The following is a 19,300-nucleotide window of genomic DNA, read 5'->3' on the forward strand; positions in this document are numbered from 1 at the left end:
GAAATCTTGTGAATTAACACCAATGGCATCACCTACGACTCTTCCAGGCCCACCATTTTACAACTGTATTAAGGGAGCTCCAGCTGCGTATTCCCACCCCCTGCAGTCTGACCCAAGTGCAACATGCTTACCACAACACGAGTCCCTCTACTTGACCCTGGATGAATAGTGGCTAGCAGAAATACTATTGAAAAATGCATTTTATTTTTCAACACCAGATATGGACAGAGGATGTCAAGCATAGGAATGATCAAGAAATAAAGGTCTAGATTTCCTTCATAGACTTAAAAAAAAAACAAATAGGAATAATAACATCCAGAGAATAGCCAGACAAGTCAAAGTACAATGATGTTACGAACAATTACAAGAATTCAAAATCAAGCTACAAGTAAACAATGCATTTTACGGTCAAATACTCTACTATATTGCATAAACTTCCAAATTTGAATTATTATTAAGGGTAAATAAACAAAATTGGCATCATCCCTTAATTACTGCAAACTCTTACTTTAAAAAAAGCAAACTGCAAAAGATCGGATATCTCCTAAATCAGATCTGGTATCTCCGAAATCAAACTTAAATCACAGCACAGCTGGCACATGACCAACTCGCACTTGTGCCTCAGCTATTATGTAACCCAGTGAACATCGCAAAATAGAACATTTCAAATAAATTGAGTCTTAAAAACTTTCCTTTTTTGTTTTAAGTATGCATATTGAGCACTATACCTCAATTTTTTTAAAAATCATTAATAAATAACCGGTTCTTTTGTTAGCAAAATATAATGCTTCGATTTTTGAATCTATAAATCTGATACCAATAAAAAAAAGTTTTATCAATTAAAAGGCTCGCGGAGGGGTGAATCAGTAGAATCAATAGAATCAAAGTCGTTGCACAGAGGAACGAGGGTGATAAGGAATCACGGGTTTCTGGTGCTTATTGTTGCTGGTTAATCGAACAGAGATTAAGTGCAGCGACTTTATCACAGCTCAGCCTTGGGACAATGGCTAAGCTCCAGTCACGAACTTGACGTTTCCAAAAAGACTTTAGAACCGGCCACTGACACTCTTTATATAAATTTGTAAAAAAAAAACACCAGCCGAAAAGGGGGAGCGGGAAGAGAGACAATTTTCTCCGCATTCAACCACAAAATTGGTTCATTTGCCAGAGTGAGGGACTCGCCGAGACATAGACCGCCGCCGCCGACCGGCTGACTTTGACAGGCCCCGTTTGCCCCCGGCTCTCGCGTACAACGCTGTGCCGGCAGAAGCAAAGAGGGGAGCAGGAGGAGGAGGGCGGCCCTGCTCCCGGCTCCGACCCTCTTTGCCCCCCATTCACTGAGTCACGTACCTGAGGCGCTGCAGTCGGCGCAGACTTCGTTGGGCCGCAGCTTTCGGGACATTGTGTGTGTGGGGGGGGGGGGGGGGGGATTGTTTTATTTTTTTTTCCCCTCACACACACTCGCTCTTGTGTTTATTTATCCCCAGCGCTGACCCACACCGAGCCTCTAATCTCCCAGGGCCGGTCTTGTTTAATGCGGGCGCATCCGGTGCGAGGCAAGTTGCTGGAAAACCGCAGATTGCTCCCAGAGCCGCCCCCATTCCCAGAGCCGCCCGGAAATGACAGCAGCCGCTCGCTCACTCGCTCGCTCGCGCTCCCGTCCGCAACCGCCGCTCCCGCTCCCGCGCGCGCAGACCCAACCTGCTGCTGGGATTTCCCACGCGCGTCACGCTGATTGGCAGCTGTCCGCCCGCCCGCCAATGGCGGCTCGCCCGAGCGCCGATTACGTCACCGCTCACCAATCAGCTCCGCCTCTCCCAAGTTTGGTGGACTCCGATTGTAGCTCCGCCCACCTGGAGGAGGGGAGGGGGAAATTGCGGCCCGCAAGGCAGTCTGGGAGTTGTAGTTCTCCAGGGGCAGCTGGTGGAAAAGGTGATGTCATTGTGCAGACTGGAGCACCTTGAGGGACATGTCAATATTTCTAAATATTATAAATATTTTCCTGGAGTTGGTTGAGAAACTACGGCTCATTTTAAAATGCAAATTTTCATCAATAATCCTACCCTCAGCGGATGAACTACAGCTCCCAGGAGGTTTTACCGCCGCGCATCTCCAATATATGGGCAATGGGGTTGACCACAAAATAAAATGTAACATTATTGTGTTTTTCATGAATAGCATATCGACACTGGAAGCGCAAACGGTAATGTTAGTTTTAATTTGGCTGCATTGTATGTTTCTCTTTATCTTATTATTAGTCTGCGCTCTAAACTTATTTCCAATTTGTAAATTTCCCCCACAGAAACATGGTCATTCCTCACCCTTCGATTTTCTCCCACTTCCTCTTTCCAGTACAGTGAAAGCAAGAATTACAGCGCTTCCTATCGTCTGAGATTCAGCAGCCGAGCAATATAGGGATTGGTGCCTGTTGCCAGGGGGGTTTAACTGCCTGCTGCAAAGGTAGTTTGTATGATATTTGGAAGAGAAGAATGATATCAGAATGATTTCTACGAGAAGGGTGGCAGAAAAATATCCGTTGCATTATTTGGTTTGGCATAATAAATACAAGGAGCTGGAAAAAGAACTTAGCACCAAGCAGGTGGGTGATGTGTGTGTGTTTGGGGTGGTGCAATGCAAGTGCAATCGTCTGAATACTGTCAGATGCAGTAGTATTCGGCAAGTCGCTGTGAAATTATGTGTCGGGAAATTAAACTCTGTCATTTAGAAGGATTGGAGATTATGTACTCTTTCTATGTTAACATTCTCTTGGAACCGAATTGTGACAATGTCTGTTTTCGTGCTTTAGCTTGATGGAATTGTGCTAGTGTTGTATAATGATCGGATTCCTTCGTTGGGTTAGGTATTGTCTCAATATATTGCTTCCAATTAGGAAAAATCGCGATCGCGATGCTTCCATTATATATTTACTTTTTATCGGAATTTTCTTAGATCGCTTAGAAACGAAATGTGTGGTTATTATACTCTACTTACTATGTTGTATGGAAACGAGGCATCCACAGTAATATGGGAACCACATATGTTGTGTAGTATAAAGAAAATGTCAAATGCTTTCAAATGTCCCGGAAACTGTGTGACATCTTTAACACTCCATAATCGAAATCCTGAAATGGTTTCAAATTTCGGAAGTTGTCCAAAGGGAGGAAGTTGTTATAGTGTGGCAAATAAAAGAAGAAAGGTTGTTGTTTTGTCAAATTAAGTGTTCTGCGGAAGTAAAGCAACAAAAGCTTACAACTAAGTGCAACTAAATTAAAAACAATAAATCACTAACTAAATGAATCCAGTTTATACAACAGAACTCTATTTAAAATAAATATTTCTTGCAAAGATTGGATATTTCAAATTATTTCTAAACTATGCAGAGGCAGAAACTATTTCCGTAGTAATGTACCTGTTTCCCATCATATTGATAAATAACGTTTAATGTTTTGTCAGTCTGTCTGATTTGGCTTTTTGGCTAGAATCAAGCAACGTTTGACGAACTGCAATAAATCTTTGGGATCTGGTTGTCGTTTTTAGTACTGTTTATGTTGGTGTACAATGGCTCCGATAGATATTTGATACAAGAACCATAAAAGGGGGCACCGCCGCCTCTGGAGCGGCTGCAGTTCCAGTCCTGCACGGTTTAAAGAGCTCGATGCACAGTTAGTTGCGCAGGCGCCACTCCGCTCCATCCACTACTGTACTATCGAGCTCTGACATCGCTTTCCACCGAGCATGGTCGCTCTGTCAATCAAAAGCTTATTTTGAAACAGCGTAAATTAGTTGCGAAATGTCACATTCGTAAAAAAAACAGGGAAAATGATTGTATTAATTAAAGTGTGTCAATGTCATTTTCATTTACCATCATTTCCATTGATAATTAGAAAAGGCCAATTCCTCCCGCATGAAATAGCATTTGACAGGTGCTATCAAAATAAAGCGTGCAGGAATACAAATCAGATATCTACAACAAGAATTGTCCATTTCTACATACTAACATAGCTCAAAGCTATAAGATGTCCCAGGGAAGATTTTGTCGATCGTGGGATAAATCGCGGCTTGTTTTTAATTGATTGGATACAAAGAGTGATAAAACGAAGCTGATTTCCACAAAATAAACACATAGAATCATAGAATGGATACAGCACAGAAGGAGGCCATTCGGCCCGCCGAGCCCAGGCCCGCCTCTCTGCAAGAGCACTTCAGCTCGTCCCACTCCTCCCGCCCATCTGTACATCTGTAGGCGTGTATTCTTGGGTTTGTGCAATCAATTCATATTTTCGAGAGAACTATATGGACTACATCAGCAAGCAGAGACGGCAAAGATCAGGGGACACGACTAGAGCTATCTTTTTTTTCCAAGCTCATTAATAATTTCTCATTTATCAAGCTGATTTTGACATAAACTTGCAACGTAGCAATTGTTGAAAATAAGGCCAATAACACCCCGGTTGTCGTCTGTCTCTGCAACTTTAACGACAGTTCAGATTGCAGTAAGGCCGAGTCTGAATATAGGTATTGCATTTGTGTAGCACCAAGTAGAGTCTTCTTGATCAGGCACACTGGCTAGCTCTTCTCATATTAAGCACGCCTGAATGCCAACGCCACTGCAATTAAAATTCGCATTTTCTTTAACTTTGACGCCGTATTTTACCCTTAGGTACGGTAATAATTTGCTGTTAGATCCGCTATATATGGCCCTGGGATTTCCCCCCCAAAAATGCACTTTCTCCGCAAAACCGTCCCAGCCCACAATGAGCGGAACCTCGTCGAGTGCTTCGGTGCATGTGATGTGCAGTATTCTCCTAAATGCATTGTTTTGCAGCAATTTGCACCGATGCACGAGCAACTGTCGCTGCAGTGTGTAAGTTTGAGTGAGCAGCGCTGCACATATTATGTGGAGACCGCACCATTTTACAACACGGTGACAGTTTACTGGGCTGGGCGTCTTCTTAGGGTTCCGGGCGAAGTCCCAACAACTTGACAGATGCCAATGTCAATAAAAAATATGCACAACTTCGGGCCTGAAATGCAGCAACCGGAGCAAAATACATTCAGAGCATCGCTTTGTAAATCGTAGAATAGGAGCTCGCTTTGACCGTGGATGAATGGGGCTTCACCTAGAACCCGGAAACAGAGAAATACTACAAATGTTCTGTGTGTTCCGAACATATTACAATTATTGGGAACTGGTTTGGACGGATAACATGTTAGGAATTCACCGAGCTTTCAGTTAATCTAGTGACTGCAGAGTTTCAGATGGTGGGGGAATCGGTGATTCATCAGGATGACAAGGCTGGATCGGGTTGGACTGTGTATATCTCCCGACTAGTAATCCTGTCGTTTTCCCAAACCGGGCACAGTTACAAAAATCATTCTCCAGGCCATGTACAATAGAAAATGTAATGTAAAATTCATTCGAGCTGTATAACGTCATGATTCATGGATAATCTTAAAATATGATCCAAATTAACCCTAATTTAAAATGATTGAGCCACAGTGTAAAGTTTGCCCTTTGCAGCCCTTTGAATGGCTATAAATATATCTCCAGCAACCTATGGTCCAAAATTACCGTAGCTGTCCGACCGTTCGCTCTAGCGGTGACAAAGAATAACAGATCACACACACAGGCGAATGGAAGGGGGTATTATTCAACAGCATGCAACACAGGGAGCTGATATTGATGGGGTGGGGTGGCATTTTTTTCCTGCCAGTGCAGGGTGTCAGTCCAAGAACTAATAGATTGCACACAACGAGACAATGGAATCCCGCAAGTTTAATGCACATCATCAAGCGATTGCGAACTTCATATCCCTATATATTATATTAACAAATATTTACAATCAGAGGGAATTAGGGGTTGGTTGTTTTAAGTTACGGTAAATTTGAGAATTACTTCAAAATGTAATAAAATCAAGAATTTTAAAAGTACTGAGTTGTTTGAGGATATAACACGTTTATTTTGCTACTATCTTGTGTATTTCATAAATTTGAATTCAACTAAGAGAATCTCTACAGGGTTTTTTAGAAACTGGTTTCCGTGCTTTTGTATATTATGGTTGGAGTGGGCGGAAGTCCATTGAAATGGTGTTACTTTGAATACATTAATTTTATATAATAGTACTCCCACCTCTAACCAGTCGAGATTGCTGCGGATCTATTCTGATGTAAAACATTGGCTCGCCAGTATCAATCATATTTGGTTTTAATTTGTTTCTTTTTATCACCATCATCCCAACAGTGCATTTCTGTTGCAAGAGAACACGGTGTGAATTTTACCTAATTGCATCTTTACTCAGAGAAACTGATGATGCACTGAGTAGCTTTATCATCATAGATGTCTACCCAATATATTTTATTTGAATAGTTAATTCACATTTTCACTGAAGACAATTATGTGCTCCCTCTAACCATATACTCTGCTTAAAGCATGTATGCTTTGGAAACAGAACTATCCTTGCCCTGTAAGTTTCTGCCAATAAGGGTATAAAGGTATGTTGTTTGGTATTCTATACACACAATGCATTAATGCAGCAGGGAATTCAATTGTTTGTGAGTTTCACCTTTATAAATGGTAATTGTTCATCTTCAGATACCCATGGTTCGTCTAGTATTGAAACCCAGGCAATGTAAATGTAAGAATTCTTACCTTTACCCTCCATTCGTTAGGTGTAAATGCAGTGATTCTGATACATATTATTGAATTCATGTTAAAATATTAATAGCATGCCATTGGGGATTATTTCTAACAAGAATTTTTGCAAATGAACAGCTATTTTTGTATTAAAGATGGCCGTGGATGAACAAGCTTGTTGCCAATGCTACAATGTTTATGGAGAGGTTTATTTTAATTATTTTTGATTAAGGTGACACCTTTACAATCAGCGGAGACATACCGTAAAGATTGTAATAGATTTCGATTTCCACAGCCTTGTTTTTACACCTCTGGCTTTTTGTAATGCTGGTGGTTTAATCTGCTTGAAGCAGTTGCTATACAGCATTTCTTTTCTACTTGCCATCGCAAACTGGATTGCTCACACTGAAAGAACATACAGTGTTGTTTGTTTAAGAGGGCAAATGTTTTCAAGTCAGTGATTGAAGGAGCAGAATTGGGCTTTGAATCTAGACTAAATTGGAATTGTTGAATAAATTGCTGAAATGTAGAATTTAATGTAAACAGCAGAAGTTCTTTCATCCAGTGTCAGCTGTGGCTCAATGGGTAGTACTCTTGCCTCTGAATCAGAAAGTTGTGGGTTCAAGTCCCATTCCAGGGACTTGAGCACATAAACCTAGGCTGACACTCCAATGCAGTACTGAGTGAGTGCTGCATTGTCGGAGGTGCTGTCTTTCGGATGAAACATTAAACCAAAGCCCTTTTTCAGGTGGGCGTAAAAGACCCCCGGCGCTATTTTAAAGAAGAGCAGTGGAGTTATCCCTGGTGTTCTCACCAATATTTATCCCTCAATCAACATAACATAACATAACAGATTATGGCCATTATCACATTGCTGTTTGTGGGAGCTTACTGTGCACAAATTGGCTGTCGCGTTTCCCACATTACAACAGTGACTACACTCCAAAAGTATTTCATTGGCTGTAAAGCGTTTTGAGATGTCCAGTGGTCATGAAAGGTGCTATATAAATGCAAGTCTTTCTTTTTCTCTCAGAGTAAGCTATTTGTTGTCCATTCCGAGTCTTTTTTTTACACTTGGCTAATAAACTTGTATACCTGGACATATATGATAGAATTGATAAATATGCAGACAGAAATGTTTTCTGTTGCATTGTGTATTAATTCAGTCGAGTTCCACAAATATATATGAAAGAGTTGCATTTATATGGCGCCTTTCATGACCACCAGACATCTCAAAGCGCTTTACAGCCAATCAAGCACTTTTGGAGTGTAGTAACCCTATTGTAATGTAGGAAACACAGCAACCAATTTGTGCACAACAAGCTCGCACAAACAGCAATGTGGTAATGACCAGATAATCTGTTTTTGTTATGTTGATTGAGGGATAAATATTGACCAGGACACCGGGGATAACTCCCCTGCTTTTCTTCGAAATAGTGCCATGGGATATTTTACATCCACCTGAGAGAGCAGACAGGGCCTCGGTTTAACGTCTCATCCGAAAGATGGCACCTTTGGCAGTGCAGTACTCCTTCAGCACTGCACTGGAGTGTCAGCCTTGATTTTTGTGCACCAGTCTCTCGAGTGGGACTTCAACCCACAACCTTCGGACTCAGAGGCAAGAGTGCTACCCACTGAGCCACAGCTGACACTCTATATGCATAAATATATTTATTGGATATGTGTGTTTGTGATATTGTTACATCCTGGTCTCTGATCTAATAGTTTGTGTGTGTTGGAATCTGAATGGGCTCCTGGTCTCTGATCTAACAATGTGTGTATGCCGGAGTCTGAATCGATTCTTGGTCTGTGATCTAACAGAGTGTGTGTGTGTGTGTGTGTGTGTGTGTGTCTGAATGGCCTCCTAGTCTCTGATCTAACAATGTGTGTGCAGGTGTCTGAATGGCCTCCTGGCCTCCGATCTAACAGTGTGTGTGTGTTGGAGTCTGAATGGGCTCCTGATCCCAGGTCTTACGGTTAACTCAGGTTGACGGACATGAACAGAGAGCAGGACTAAACAGGTCATTTTTGGGTTGGCAGGTTGTAACTAGTGGGGTAACAGTGCTTGGGCCTCAGCTATTTCACAATATATATCAATGATTTGAATGAGGGGACCAAATATAATATATCCAAGTTTGCTGATGATACAAAACTAGGTGGGAATGTTAGTTGTGAGGAGGATGTAAAGAGGCTTCAAGGGTAAATAGACAGGCTAAGTATATGGGCAAGAACATGGCAAATGGAATATAATGTGGAGAAATGTGAAGTTATCCACTTTGGTAGGAAACATAGAAAAGAGTATTTTTTAAATGGTGAGAGATTGGGAAATATTCGTGTTCAGAGGGACCTAGTTATCCTTGCACATGAATCACTGAAAATTAACATGCAGGTACAACAAACAAATGGTATGTTGGCCTGTATTACAAGAGGATTTGAGTATGAGTAAATACATCTTACTGCAATGATAAAGGGCCCTGGGGAGACCACACCTGGAGTATTGTGTTCAGTTTTGGTTTCCTTACTTAAGGAAAGATATACTTGCCTTAGAGGGAGTGCAACGAAGGTTCACCAGACTGATTTCTGGGATGGGGGAGATTGAGTAGACTAGGCCTATATTCTCTAGAGTTTAGAAGAATGAGCGGTGATCTCATTGAACCATACAAAATTCTTACAGTGCTTGACAGGGTAGATGCAAGGAAGATGTTTCCCCTGGCTGGGGATTCTAGAACCAGAGTCACAGTCTCAGGATAAGGGGTCGGCCATTTAGGACTGAGATAAGGAGAGGGTGGTGAATCTTTGGAATTCTCTACCCCAGGGGGCTGTGGATGCTCAATCATTGAGTATATTCAAAAAGAAAGACTTGCATTTATATAGCGCCTTTCATAACCACCGGTCATCACAGCCAATGAAGTACTTTTGGAGTGTAGTAACTGTTGTAATGTGGGAAACGACAGAGATCGATAGATTTTTGGGAACTAAGGGAATTGAATGATATGGGGATAGTGCAGGCAAGTAGAGTTGAGGTAGAAGATCAGCTATGATCTCATTGAATGACAGCAGGCTCGAGGGGCCAAATGGCCGACTCCTGCTCCTATTTCTTATGCTCTTATTATACTTCTGAATATAAATATTGTTAAGTTTGGCTGGCAATCTGAGTTCAAAAAATGAAGTGGATGAAAATAGAAACTTTCAACAGTTCTTCAAATCATTCTAAGTTCTGGGATTTATCTCGATGGAATACCTCTGTAACATAAGGCTTACATTATGTACATTACATTTTGATTCCAATCGACAAGGTGGTACAAGAAGATGAAACTTTACTGGTAACAACTTTGATTTTCAAATAGAAAGGGCTACTACATGTCTTCTTGTTATTAAAAAGGATAATTAACCATAATGGATTTAGCTCATATTTATGTGTGAATATTATACTTGACAGTATTTACAGAATTAATTTTTGGTTCAAAATAATTGTAAATATAATACTTTTAACCAAAAGAAACACTTCATTTATGAGTAACTTCTACTTATCTGAAGAGAGCGTGCAGTATAGAGTGCAAGACAACATTTAATCCCGTAACCAGATTATTGTAAATCGGACAGTCATAAATTCCAGGGTCACACAAGTCTGTCAGCCGCACATATAGGCCCCAATATTAGTGGAAGTCCCGCCCACAGCTGCTGAGGTTCCGCCGGAAATGACTTTTTTTTGCCGATTCCTCCAGTGCCGCCCACCACAAGATTGGTCCCGGCGGTTCCCTCGGCGCACTGGCCTGTCGCCCGTCCATGCCGGAGGTTGAAAATTCGTCTTTTTCCTCATTGAGGACCATCTAAGATTGCCCTGCCAGCCGCCAGAAGGACCGCTGGGAAAAAGCTGGTCTGAGGAGGCTTGAGACGGGCAGCGGGGAGCTTTGCTCAGAGTGCTGCAGCGCTGCACTTCCTGGATATTGTTCATATCCTGCAGCATTATCAGTAACACATAAATATTGAGGTGATGGACCTTAACCCACCCAGAGAGAGTTCAGGTATGTTACTCCCTATGACTCCATTAAAGGGAAGCTGTGGTGGAGGAAGCGGCAATGAGTTGCGGAAGATGGTGAAGGCTCAATGGAGATGCCCTGCAAGAGTTTGGAGACCATTTCATGTGGAACCTATTTAGTGACTGATGTGACTGCGCAGATGGTATGAGCTTATGCCAGAGTTATTATGCGAAAGTGATGAGATGTCAAGCGATGGCACATAGCTGCAACTGATACTGAGAACATCATGACATGAGGTGTGGAAGAGGGGAAAATACATATAATGGATTGCAATGTAGCTGATGAACATGTCATCTCAGGGGTGGCACTCCACCATGTTTGGCGTCTTAAAAAGTGGCATTATTGTGTGCCCTGCAGGTAGTTCAAGTGACTCTGATTGAATGGCAGCCTTTCTGCATTGGTCGCCCTTACTTGTCATGCCACGATGTCCTGATGAGAGGACCCATTATACAGTGGAATTTTATGTGGAGTGCAATATATTTTTGATGCAGCAGAACACCTGAGGGACAGTTGCGTGTTTCTCACAAGGCAGCACACATCACGTGGAAATGAGACACTGACCAAGAGAGGGTGAATATTGTGACTGTGTTTACAAGTGCATAATTACAAAAGTGACATCATCTTACAGAATTTACAAACATCTCCACCACCAACATCGACCCCTCTACTCGCTACCACCACCTCTCTTCCCCCCCCCTCCTTGATGTGAAGCCCATCGTCCTCTTCTTTGCCTCGCCTTCAAGATGGCGTCCCGCACCCCTCCCCCTCCCCGTCTCTGCTTGAGCAGGTTGTGCAGGAGGGCAGCCAGATCTCTGCAGACATGTACGTCTTGGAGAAAAGATAGGGGGCGTTACTGAAGGCACCGGCATCTCCGACTCCTCTGGATCTGTGTGCTTTGAGGGTGTGGGGTTGGGGGCTTGCACGACATGCCCAGAAGCCATTGCCTGCCTCACCGCCTCAGCAGACTGGATATTGCGCTCCACCGCACTAATGAGCCAGTCCATTTGATCAGAATGATGCTGGCCCGAGGGATTCGATGCTGGCACCTATCCCAGCCATGGTCTGCAGCAGCTGGTGACCTAGGTCGATGCTCGTACTCGATAGCTGGACTATCTCATGAATTGCTGTGAGCTGTCCTGCAACGTCAGCAGCTTGTTGGGTCAGTGTGGGTTGATGAGCCTTGGCTGAGTCAGTTCCACGGCCTCTGCGCCTGGCAGCACTTGGAGGTGTTGCATCTGGTTCAAAGCGCATGAATTCTGAGCCCAACACCGAGGTTTTCCGGACAGGTGGCACACATGGCAGGAGGCTGGTGTCATCCTCTTCCAGCTCCTCAACCTCAATGGGTTCAAAGACGGGCCCTTCTCCCTTCTCTTCTTCGTAACTCTAGGTGGCGGAAGTGGGTGCGGTGGAAATGGATGATCTTGGGGAGAAGGAAGGAGCCCATGTCTTGGGATGGGGACAACGTTGGGGTGGGAGATGCTTTGAGTTCCAGCAGTGGATGGCATGCATTGATCAGTGCTGTCTGACTCACCATCTACAAGTAGAGGACAACATTTCAGTCAATGGAGTGGCGGGGGGGGGGGGGGGGAGTAGGTCAAGCTGACATGTGAGCCATCTCATCTCACAGTGTGCCATCAAGGAGTTCCATCTCTACATTGGCACACCAATAATGGGCGACAAACTGTGCATTAAAATGCATTTGGTTTGACATTGCATGACCTTTCATGCCATGAGCGTTACTTACACCGGAGATTATTATACCCTGACCATGCTCCAGCACAGATCTGCATCACCCTTTATGTTGCACAATGGCGGTCACCCACCAATGCTAAGGCATGCTCCTCCAGGCTGATCAACTCAATCACCTCTGCTGGGCCCCCTCCCATGGCACTGGGGCTTGCTGCCTTGGAAGTTTATTTCTTCTGCAGAAAGAAATGTTGCAGCCTTTACCCCCTTTGCTCATGCCCCCACACACATCCACATATATGGGCCATAACCTTTTGCAGTTGCACAGGAGGTGTCGCATAAATGTTTACTCATTCTTGCTGATGTCACCACATCGTTCCAACATTTCCTCCACTGGTCTCCACCTTTCTCAATGTTGCTTATTGAGGACATGGCCTCACCAATCTCCCTCCAGACGTGTCTGAATTGGGGTGGTAGAGGTTTGGCACGGCCATCCAGGGTGAAGTCTTTATACCTGCACTCCATCTCTAATACAAGCTCCTCATCATTAAACCAGGGAGCTCTAGGCCTGGTTTGACAGTCTTCTTTAAAGCTTTTTTTCCATTCATGCTAAATCACTTAAGGAATGGATAATGAAAAGTTTGCAGCTCTGTGTCTCCTATACTCTCCCCTATACAACTGGCAGATGCAAGAGAGTGTTCGACATTTAAGCGCATGCGCAGATGTCCCAGCAGCCTCAATCGCGGCAAAAATGACGTCGGTGTGCTGATAGAACTACAAAAAAAAAACAAATCTCGCGCATGCGTGATGCAGCGCCTCCGAAGTTCTCCGATTCGGGAGGCCTGCACCTCCCGTCCACTGATGCCGCCGCTCGCGATCGCCCTACCGACTCCCGCTGCCTGCCGTTGCTGCCCACAATACCGAGCCAAAAATGGATCCTGGCGGGACCCAGCGGCAGCGGGTGCCAAAAAGGTAGGTGCCGCCCGGGGACTGCTGAAAAATGGGCGGGCCTTACAACTCATCAATATTGGGGCCATAGATTCTGGCTCAACTGAGACAATGCCCCCGAACAGGAATTGTTCCGAATCTGTTGAGAGAGAAAATGGTTCTATAAAAACTCAAAATTCTAACACCTTCCCCATAAGATGGCAATTAGAGTTGTTGGTTACAGAAAATTACTGCGAGATCATTTATAAAATATGAACATTACATTGTCTCTTAACGGAAATTATTTAAATCTAAGTGGCATTCCCTTGGACAGTTCTGTCTTTCATACATAGTACCACAATCCCTCTCTCACTCTTTTTCACAGTAACTTCTATTCAGATATTTTCCACTCTGAGTACAGCCTAAGTCCTTCATTGCTGCAGTCCTGCTATAATACAAGACATTGAGCTTTTAAAAAAAAATACAGACATTGGTCTCTATTGTTAGCTCAGTGTGTAAGTACATCCTATGGTGAAGTACAGAGCCTTTCAGATGAGCAAGACCCCATTTCAGTGCCTGCATTTTGCTGTGTTTGCTGATCTTTAATGAAGCCATGATACAGTCAACGTGATTGGCCTCTGAACCTCAGAGCTGGCGAGGCAAGAACAGGGAAGGTTCCTGCTTCTGATTGCTGTGTAATGGTCCAGGTGTATGTGGGAATTGATATATACTTGAAAAGGAACATTTTACAGGGCTATCTATACGCAATGTTCCCTCTCATTTATTTTGGGCCGCGCGGCCCATTCACAATTCTGCGCATGCGCGTTTTTTTTCGCATTTGAAAGGCGGTAAGCCGGCTGTGCGGGAGCCAGAGTGTGGCACAGCTGCGCAGCTTAAAGGAAACGTTGGCTCTCGGGAAAGAGCAGGGATGGTCTGAGTGGTCTCCTTCCGTGCTGTACGATTCTATGATTGGGGAAGAAACGCAATGGGTTCGGGCTTGACTGGAATGCCTCCCACGGTTGAACTATCTGCCAATATTCAATGTTTAGTCTAATGCATGAAGAATGGTCATGTAGATGAGATACTGGAGGTCTGCCATCAACCATCAAACTCTATGCTGTATGAATCATTAACTTCAGAAGAGGAGAAGAGAAATTTGGGGGAACAAAGCTTTTTTTTTACTGCTAACAACTTGCCAAATAAACATTTGATTAAAATACAGTTTATTATCTTTCAAAAATGAAGAAATTATATATTCATTAAACATTTTTCTGACAAATGTTTTACTACCATGTGAAAAGTCATTTTTTTAAATCCTTTGTTTGTACAATGCGCAAATCCAAGGCCAGGTACATATAAATCTTTTGAGACCAAACATGTCTTAAAACCTACATCACTTCATTAGCACAAGTTCAATAACATTCACACATCATTTATTCATTCACCACAAAATGATTTGAACAATGAAATACAATGCAACAGTCAGTGCTAAATATAATATTTTATCTGCCATTATTAACTAGAAAGGCTCACACAGGGAGTGAAAACCTATTGTTGGGTGGGTTGAAAGAGAGAGGGAATGCAATCCTGTTTGGGCAAGCAGAAAGATATCGAGGGGTGGGATTCCATCCACCAGACACCCGCCCTTAATCCAGTGGGAGTCTGAACGAATGGCTTGAAAAACGTTTGGGACCTATAATCCCAACTTAGTTGGGAATTCACGGTCAGGCTTTTCAGGGGTGGAGTCTTTGCCCAACCTTTACGAGGCCAGCCACGTTTGAGGGAGCGAAGTCGAGAGGAAGGACACTCTCCACAAGGACTGGAGGCCAGTCCACCCAGTGAGATGAGGCGTACTGTCTACCAGAAGGGCAGAAGTGGGCCCCACCAGCAGCAGCCAGGTGAGGGAAGCCAACCAGACTCCAGAAGATGGGGAACATTTTCAGAAATATTTACTTTGACCCATTTACACGAGGGATCAAAAGGGGCGGGGTGGAATAGGGTCTTGGGAGCGGCCGGGACACCCCCATTCCCCGGATGGCAGCTGGGTGCTGGAGTGTCTGACAGTATGGGGAAGGCAGGTCCCTGAGATGTGGCCACAGTAGTGCATGCCTCTGCCAGCCCCCTTTGGGTGAGGTGTCCTTCCAGTAGCCCTACAAACCCCGGCAGGCTCAGTGCTGGAGGGTACTCCGATGCAATGTTGATGAAGCTGCTGGGGTCACATCCCATCCAATTTCATTGCCCAACTCTTTTGGAGATTGTGGAGAACAAGAGGTGGCGGAAAGAGAGAGAAGCTGTTATTTGGGAGTCTGTAGAGGGGAGGAGATAGACAGAGGCCTCTTGTTGAGGGAGGCAGAGGGGGTAACCCTGTTGAGGACAGGGAAGGAAGAGGGAATGAGATGAGTATCTTGTTCAGAGGATGGGACAGAGAGGGGATAGAGAAATCTTGTTGTGAGGAAGAGATAAAGAGAGCTAGAGAGACCTGATAAGTGGGATAGAGAGAGGCCCTTTTGAGTGACGGGGGAGAGGATCCCACTTCTTATTGCTATCCAGTGACCCTGCCTGAAAATGTCATGTTTGGTTATTGTGTGAGGCGAGGATCCAGCTGGTATAGGCAGCAGAGATGCAAGGCAGAGGCTTGATGGCTTTTGGTTTATACATCAATGACAGCTCTGGTTTCAGTATGGGCTCTGCCTTAAGACACTCTGCAACAGGCGAGAGCTGCTACAATCCTGCATTGCCAAACAGCTATATTATCCAGCAATAATTAAAGCATCTCTGCCAACACCAGGATGTTGCTGCCACTACCACCATCATTGCTGCGGACTCCAGTTCCACAGATAGTTCCAGATATATACATTCCTGACCCTGGCTTCTTGCTGCCTTTAACTCCTGTTCTAAAGCCGATGCTTGGCTCTCCCAATTGTAGACCTGCTTCTGTCCCATTCCCTTTGCATGCCTACACCTGCTCTACTCGCCATCCATAGGCTCACCTCTCCTTGTCCAAGGCTGTGGAGGCCAAGTCACTGAATATATTTAAGAGGGAGAGAGATAGATTTCTAGAAACAAAAGACATCAAGGGGTATGGGGGAAAAGCAGGAATATGGTGTTGAGGTAGAGCCATGATCATATTGAATGGTGGTGCAGATTCGAAGGGTCGAATGGCCTACTACTGCTCCTATTTTCTATGTTTCTATGTTTCCGGTTCTGGGCCCACATCTGCTGTGCTCTCTTGGCCATGGTCCCACTTCTACGTGAAAGGAAAGAAGCAAGAAAAAAGTTTGGAACGGCAGAAATAAATTCACAAAATGTTTTTGTAGAAAGTTAAGAAATTGAGGGATATGCTTTAATAATGTCAACTCCTCATAGTTTTCGAGTATAAGATTCAACTATTTTAATAATTTGACACCAAAAACAACTCCACCATGCATAGATTTATTTATTTGTGTCTCACTGCAGTAGGTGATGGTCACTGGGGTTGGTCTGCTCAATTTTCTTTATCCTTGAGCCATGCCATGGAAGGTTCAATGATACTATTTATAACACCTGTGTATATTTCCTAAGGATAATAGATGGGAATGATTACAATGAAAGTAATCTCATCTGAGGTCTCAGATCATAATACATTGGTCAATCTTTCCTTGAGATATGGATTTGCGACACCATCTGAAAACTTAACAAGGTTATTTTCTTGCAATAAATCTTATCCACACATCATTCTCCATAGTTATTAGAATCTCATGCAAAATCAGAATGCCATAAATCATTTCAAAAGGGGGAAAAAATCTAGCATCATTATAAAAATCTGTTTCTGTACTAAAATCCCCAAAGATTGCTGCATTTGTTCTACTCAAACTTTTGCATTCCTATGTGGCATCTCACCAAGCAGAAAGATAGCTTCAACAGCTTTTATCTCCTCATAGTTGATAGAAAATGGGAAATAACTAACAGAAGCATGTCAAAAATATGTTTCTTAGCAGAATATTAAATAATATGATAAAATGAGAAAAGTGTCTTGACAGAAATTCATCGCCCACCTTCATGGTACCTATGATATATTAGAATAAATAAATAAATCATGCTTGTGTCAGAAGTGCAGCTAGCTGACACAGGGCTCACATAGGGTATTCATTAAATTCCCCTCAATATACACTGAAAGGACATTCAGTCTTAATGATAGGTGGTGATTTGCCGATCATATTAGATGGATGTCTTAAATTGCGACTGCTAATCTCAATTATGACACGTGGAGAAATGTATGAGAAAGTTTTTAAAAATATGTAGTTTGGTATGATGTCACATTGGCAAGATAATACTGCAAAATTATTTCTATTGGTTTTATTTATTTTTTAATAACGTTTTCTCCTGACGATGCATTGTCTTGGTGGAGTTTGATTCCACACGGACCAGCAGCCTTGCAATACCATACTCACGTGCAAACCCAGACTGTGAGTAAAGTCAGGCTATTGACCCCTGGGGGACATTGGAGCCTAACTCAATCCTGTCTTCACCTGATCAACAGACGCACTTTCAAGCTGGAATCACTGGACCCCAATCAGGAGTGGCAGCCCTGATCTTCACCCCAGTAGTGCTGGGGACAATCGTAGCAGCCCTCAGCTAATCTTAGGCATTTAACACAGAGCTTTCTTACTTGGTCTGGCCCAGTACCACACATGGTGGTACTTTCAGCCACAAAGTCATCAGGGGAGTCAATGTTTCAAATAAATCACAACCACAAGAGCTCTGCAGGGAATCTTTGTGAAAAAAATCCAAGCGCGGTAAATAACGTTGCATAGACAGATGTGTTTGGAAATCAGCTTACTCCCTTGGATCTGCCCCAGCTGAGTGCTTGACACATGCTGAATTCAGCTGAAACACTCTGGCCCTGTGCCCATTCCAATAGGTAGAGGATTCACAACAGTGTGGAAGTAATATTAGATCAAATAACTCACCCACAATCAAGTTATTGAGTTCTCACTTGTGAGTGAAATGAAACCTTACAGCCACTAAAGGAAATGTGGTACTCAAAGGGTTGCACTTATATCTATATAATTAACATAATTAATTATGTTGTTTTGGGGAGAAAGAATCAAAATTATTTGCATTTCAAGCAAGTTTTATAAAGTGCTACATAGCCAGTATTACCATATATCTGTGAAAAAGCATAACTTTGAGTATCAGTAAGGCAATATTTTGGCCTTGAGTCTATCTTGTGTTATATTACATCAGTAAATGTGCTGTACGGGAAATTTGCTGTTGTAATAAACATCAGAAACTGCACGTCAAGTCCCAGCCTACTTGTAAGCAATGCTGTTGGAGATCTACTAATTATGTTGATAATTCAGAATTAAGATATTAAAGAACACCTTGTAACAGAATAAATTAAAGGTCATTTTAATGACTATTTAAACTGAAGTATATAGAACACTGGTGGAGATTGTGTTTAGATTTACCATAAACAGGTGTTAAACCCAAATATTAAACCGTATTATAGTCATAATTTCTATATAGTCATTGCATTGTTCTAATGCAAAATTCTAGAAAAGATTGTAGAACAATATCTTACGAGTTCCCCATGGTAAGGGCAATTAGGCAGGTGAAGTAAAAATGTGACCTTGCCAGTATCACCCTCTTCTTGAGAACAAATTAAAAACACAATGTTGCCAACAGATGTAAGTTCTCTCATTTTAGGACAATGTTTTGAATGCTCATGATTGATTTGAGAAGTTAATAAAGGAGTGATTTTCATAAGCGCTCCTTTTTATAAAATTTCCTTCATGAATTGAATGCATTTTTTTTTACAAAGCTGCCTAAAACACTTAACTCGCAATCACAAATGTTGGCAATAATGAGTTCATTACCCGGTGTGGAGCTGAACCATGTAAACCAGAGGGACTCCGGATTGATTCCTGGTCTGTGTTGAGTTAGCTGATCTCATGGATCCATTATTAGGGTTGAGTGGAGCATAAACGCCGGCATAGACTGGTTGGGCTGAATGTCCCGTTTCTGTGCCATA

General features: G+C 43.0%; 2 protein-coding genes across 9 annotated transcripts in view; one reads left to right on the top strand and one right to left on the bottom strand.

Annotated features, from left to right (window-relative positions):
- The window catches only part of git1 (G protein-coupled receptor kinase interacting ArfGAP 1), a 184,119-nt gene extending 182,473 nt beyond the window's left edge, over positions 1 to 1,646 (bottom strand). For all 8 annotated transcript variants that reach the window (XM_070857098.1, XM_070857094.1, XM_070857097.1 and 5 more), the window contains exon 1: positions 1,351 to 1,646. In XM_070857098.1, coding sequence (XP_070713199.1) covers positions 1,351 to 1,402 — 52 coding nt within the window. In that variant the 5' untranslated portion in view covers positions 1,403 to 1,646. The remainder of the gene's footprint in view (positions 1 to 1,350) is intronic.
- A 760-nt stretch (positions 1,647 to 2,406) lies between these two features.
- ankrd13b (ankyrin repeat domain 13B) overlaps positions 2,407 to 19,300 on the top strand; it is a 408,867-nt gene continuing 391,973 nt past the window's right edge. Inside the window, exon 1 of the mRNA XM_070858078.1 lies at positions 2,407 to 2,599. Coding sequence (XP_070714179.1) covers positions 2,501 to 2,599 — 99 coding nt within the window. The 5' untranslated portion in view covers positions 2,407 to 2,500. The remainder of the gene's footprint in view (positions 2,600 to 19,300) is intronic.

Source organism: Pristiophorus japonicus, chromosome 16 (genome assembly GCF_044704955.1).
Source record: "Pristiophorus japonicus isolate sPriJap1 chromosome 16, sPriJap1.hap1, whole genome shotgun sequence".
In the NCBI taxonomy this organism is placed as follows: domain Eukaryota; kingdom Metazoa; phylum Chordata; class Chondrichthyes; family Pristiophoridae; genus Pristiophorus; species Pristiophorus japonicus.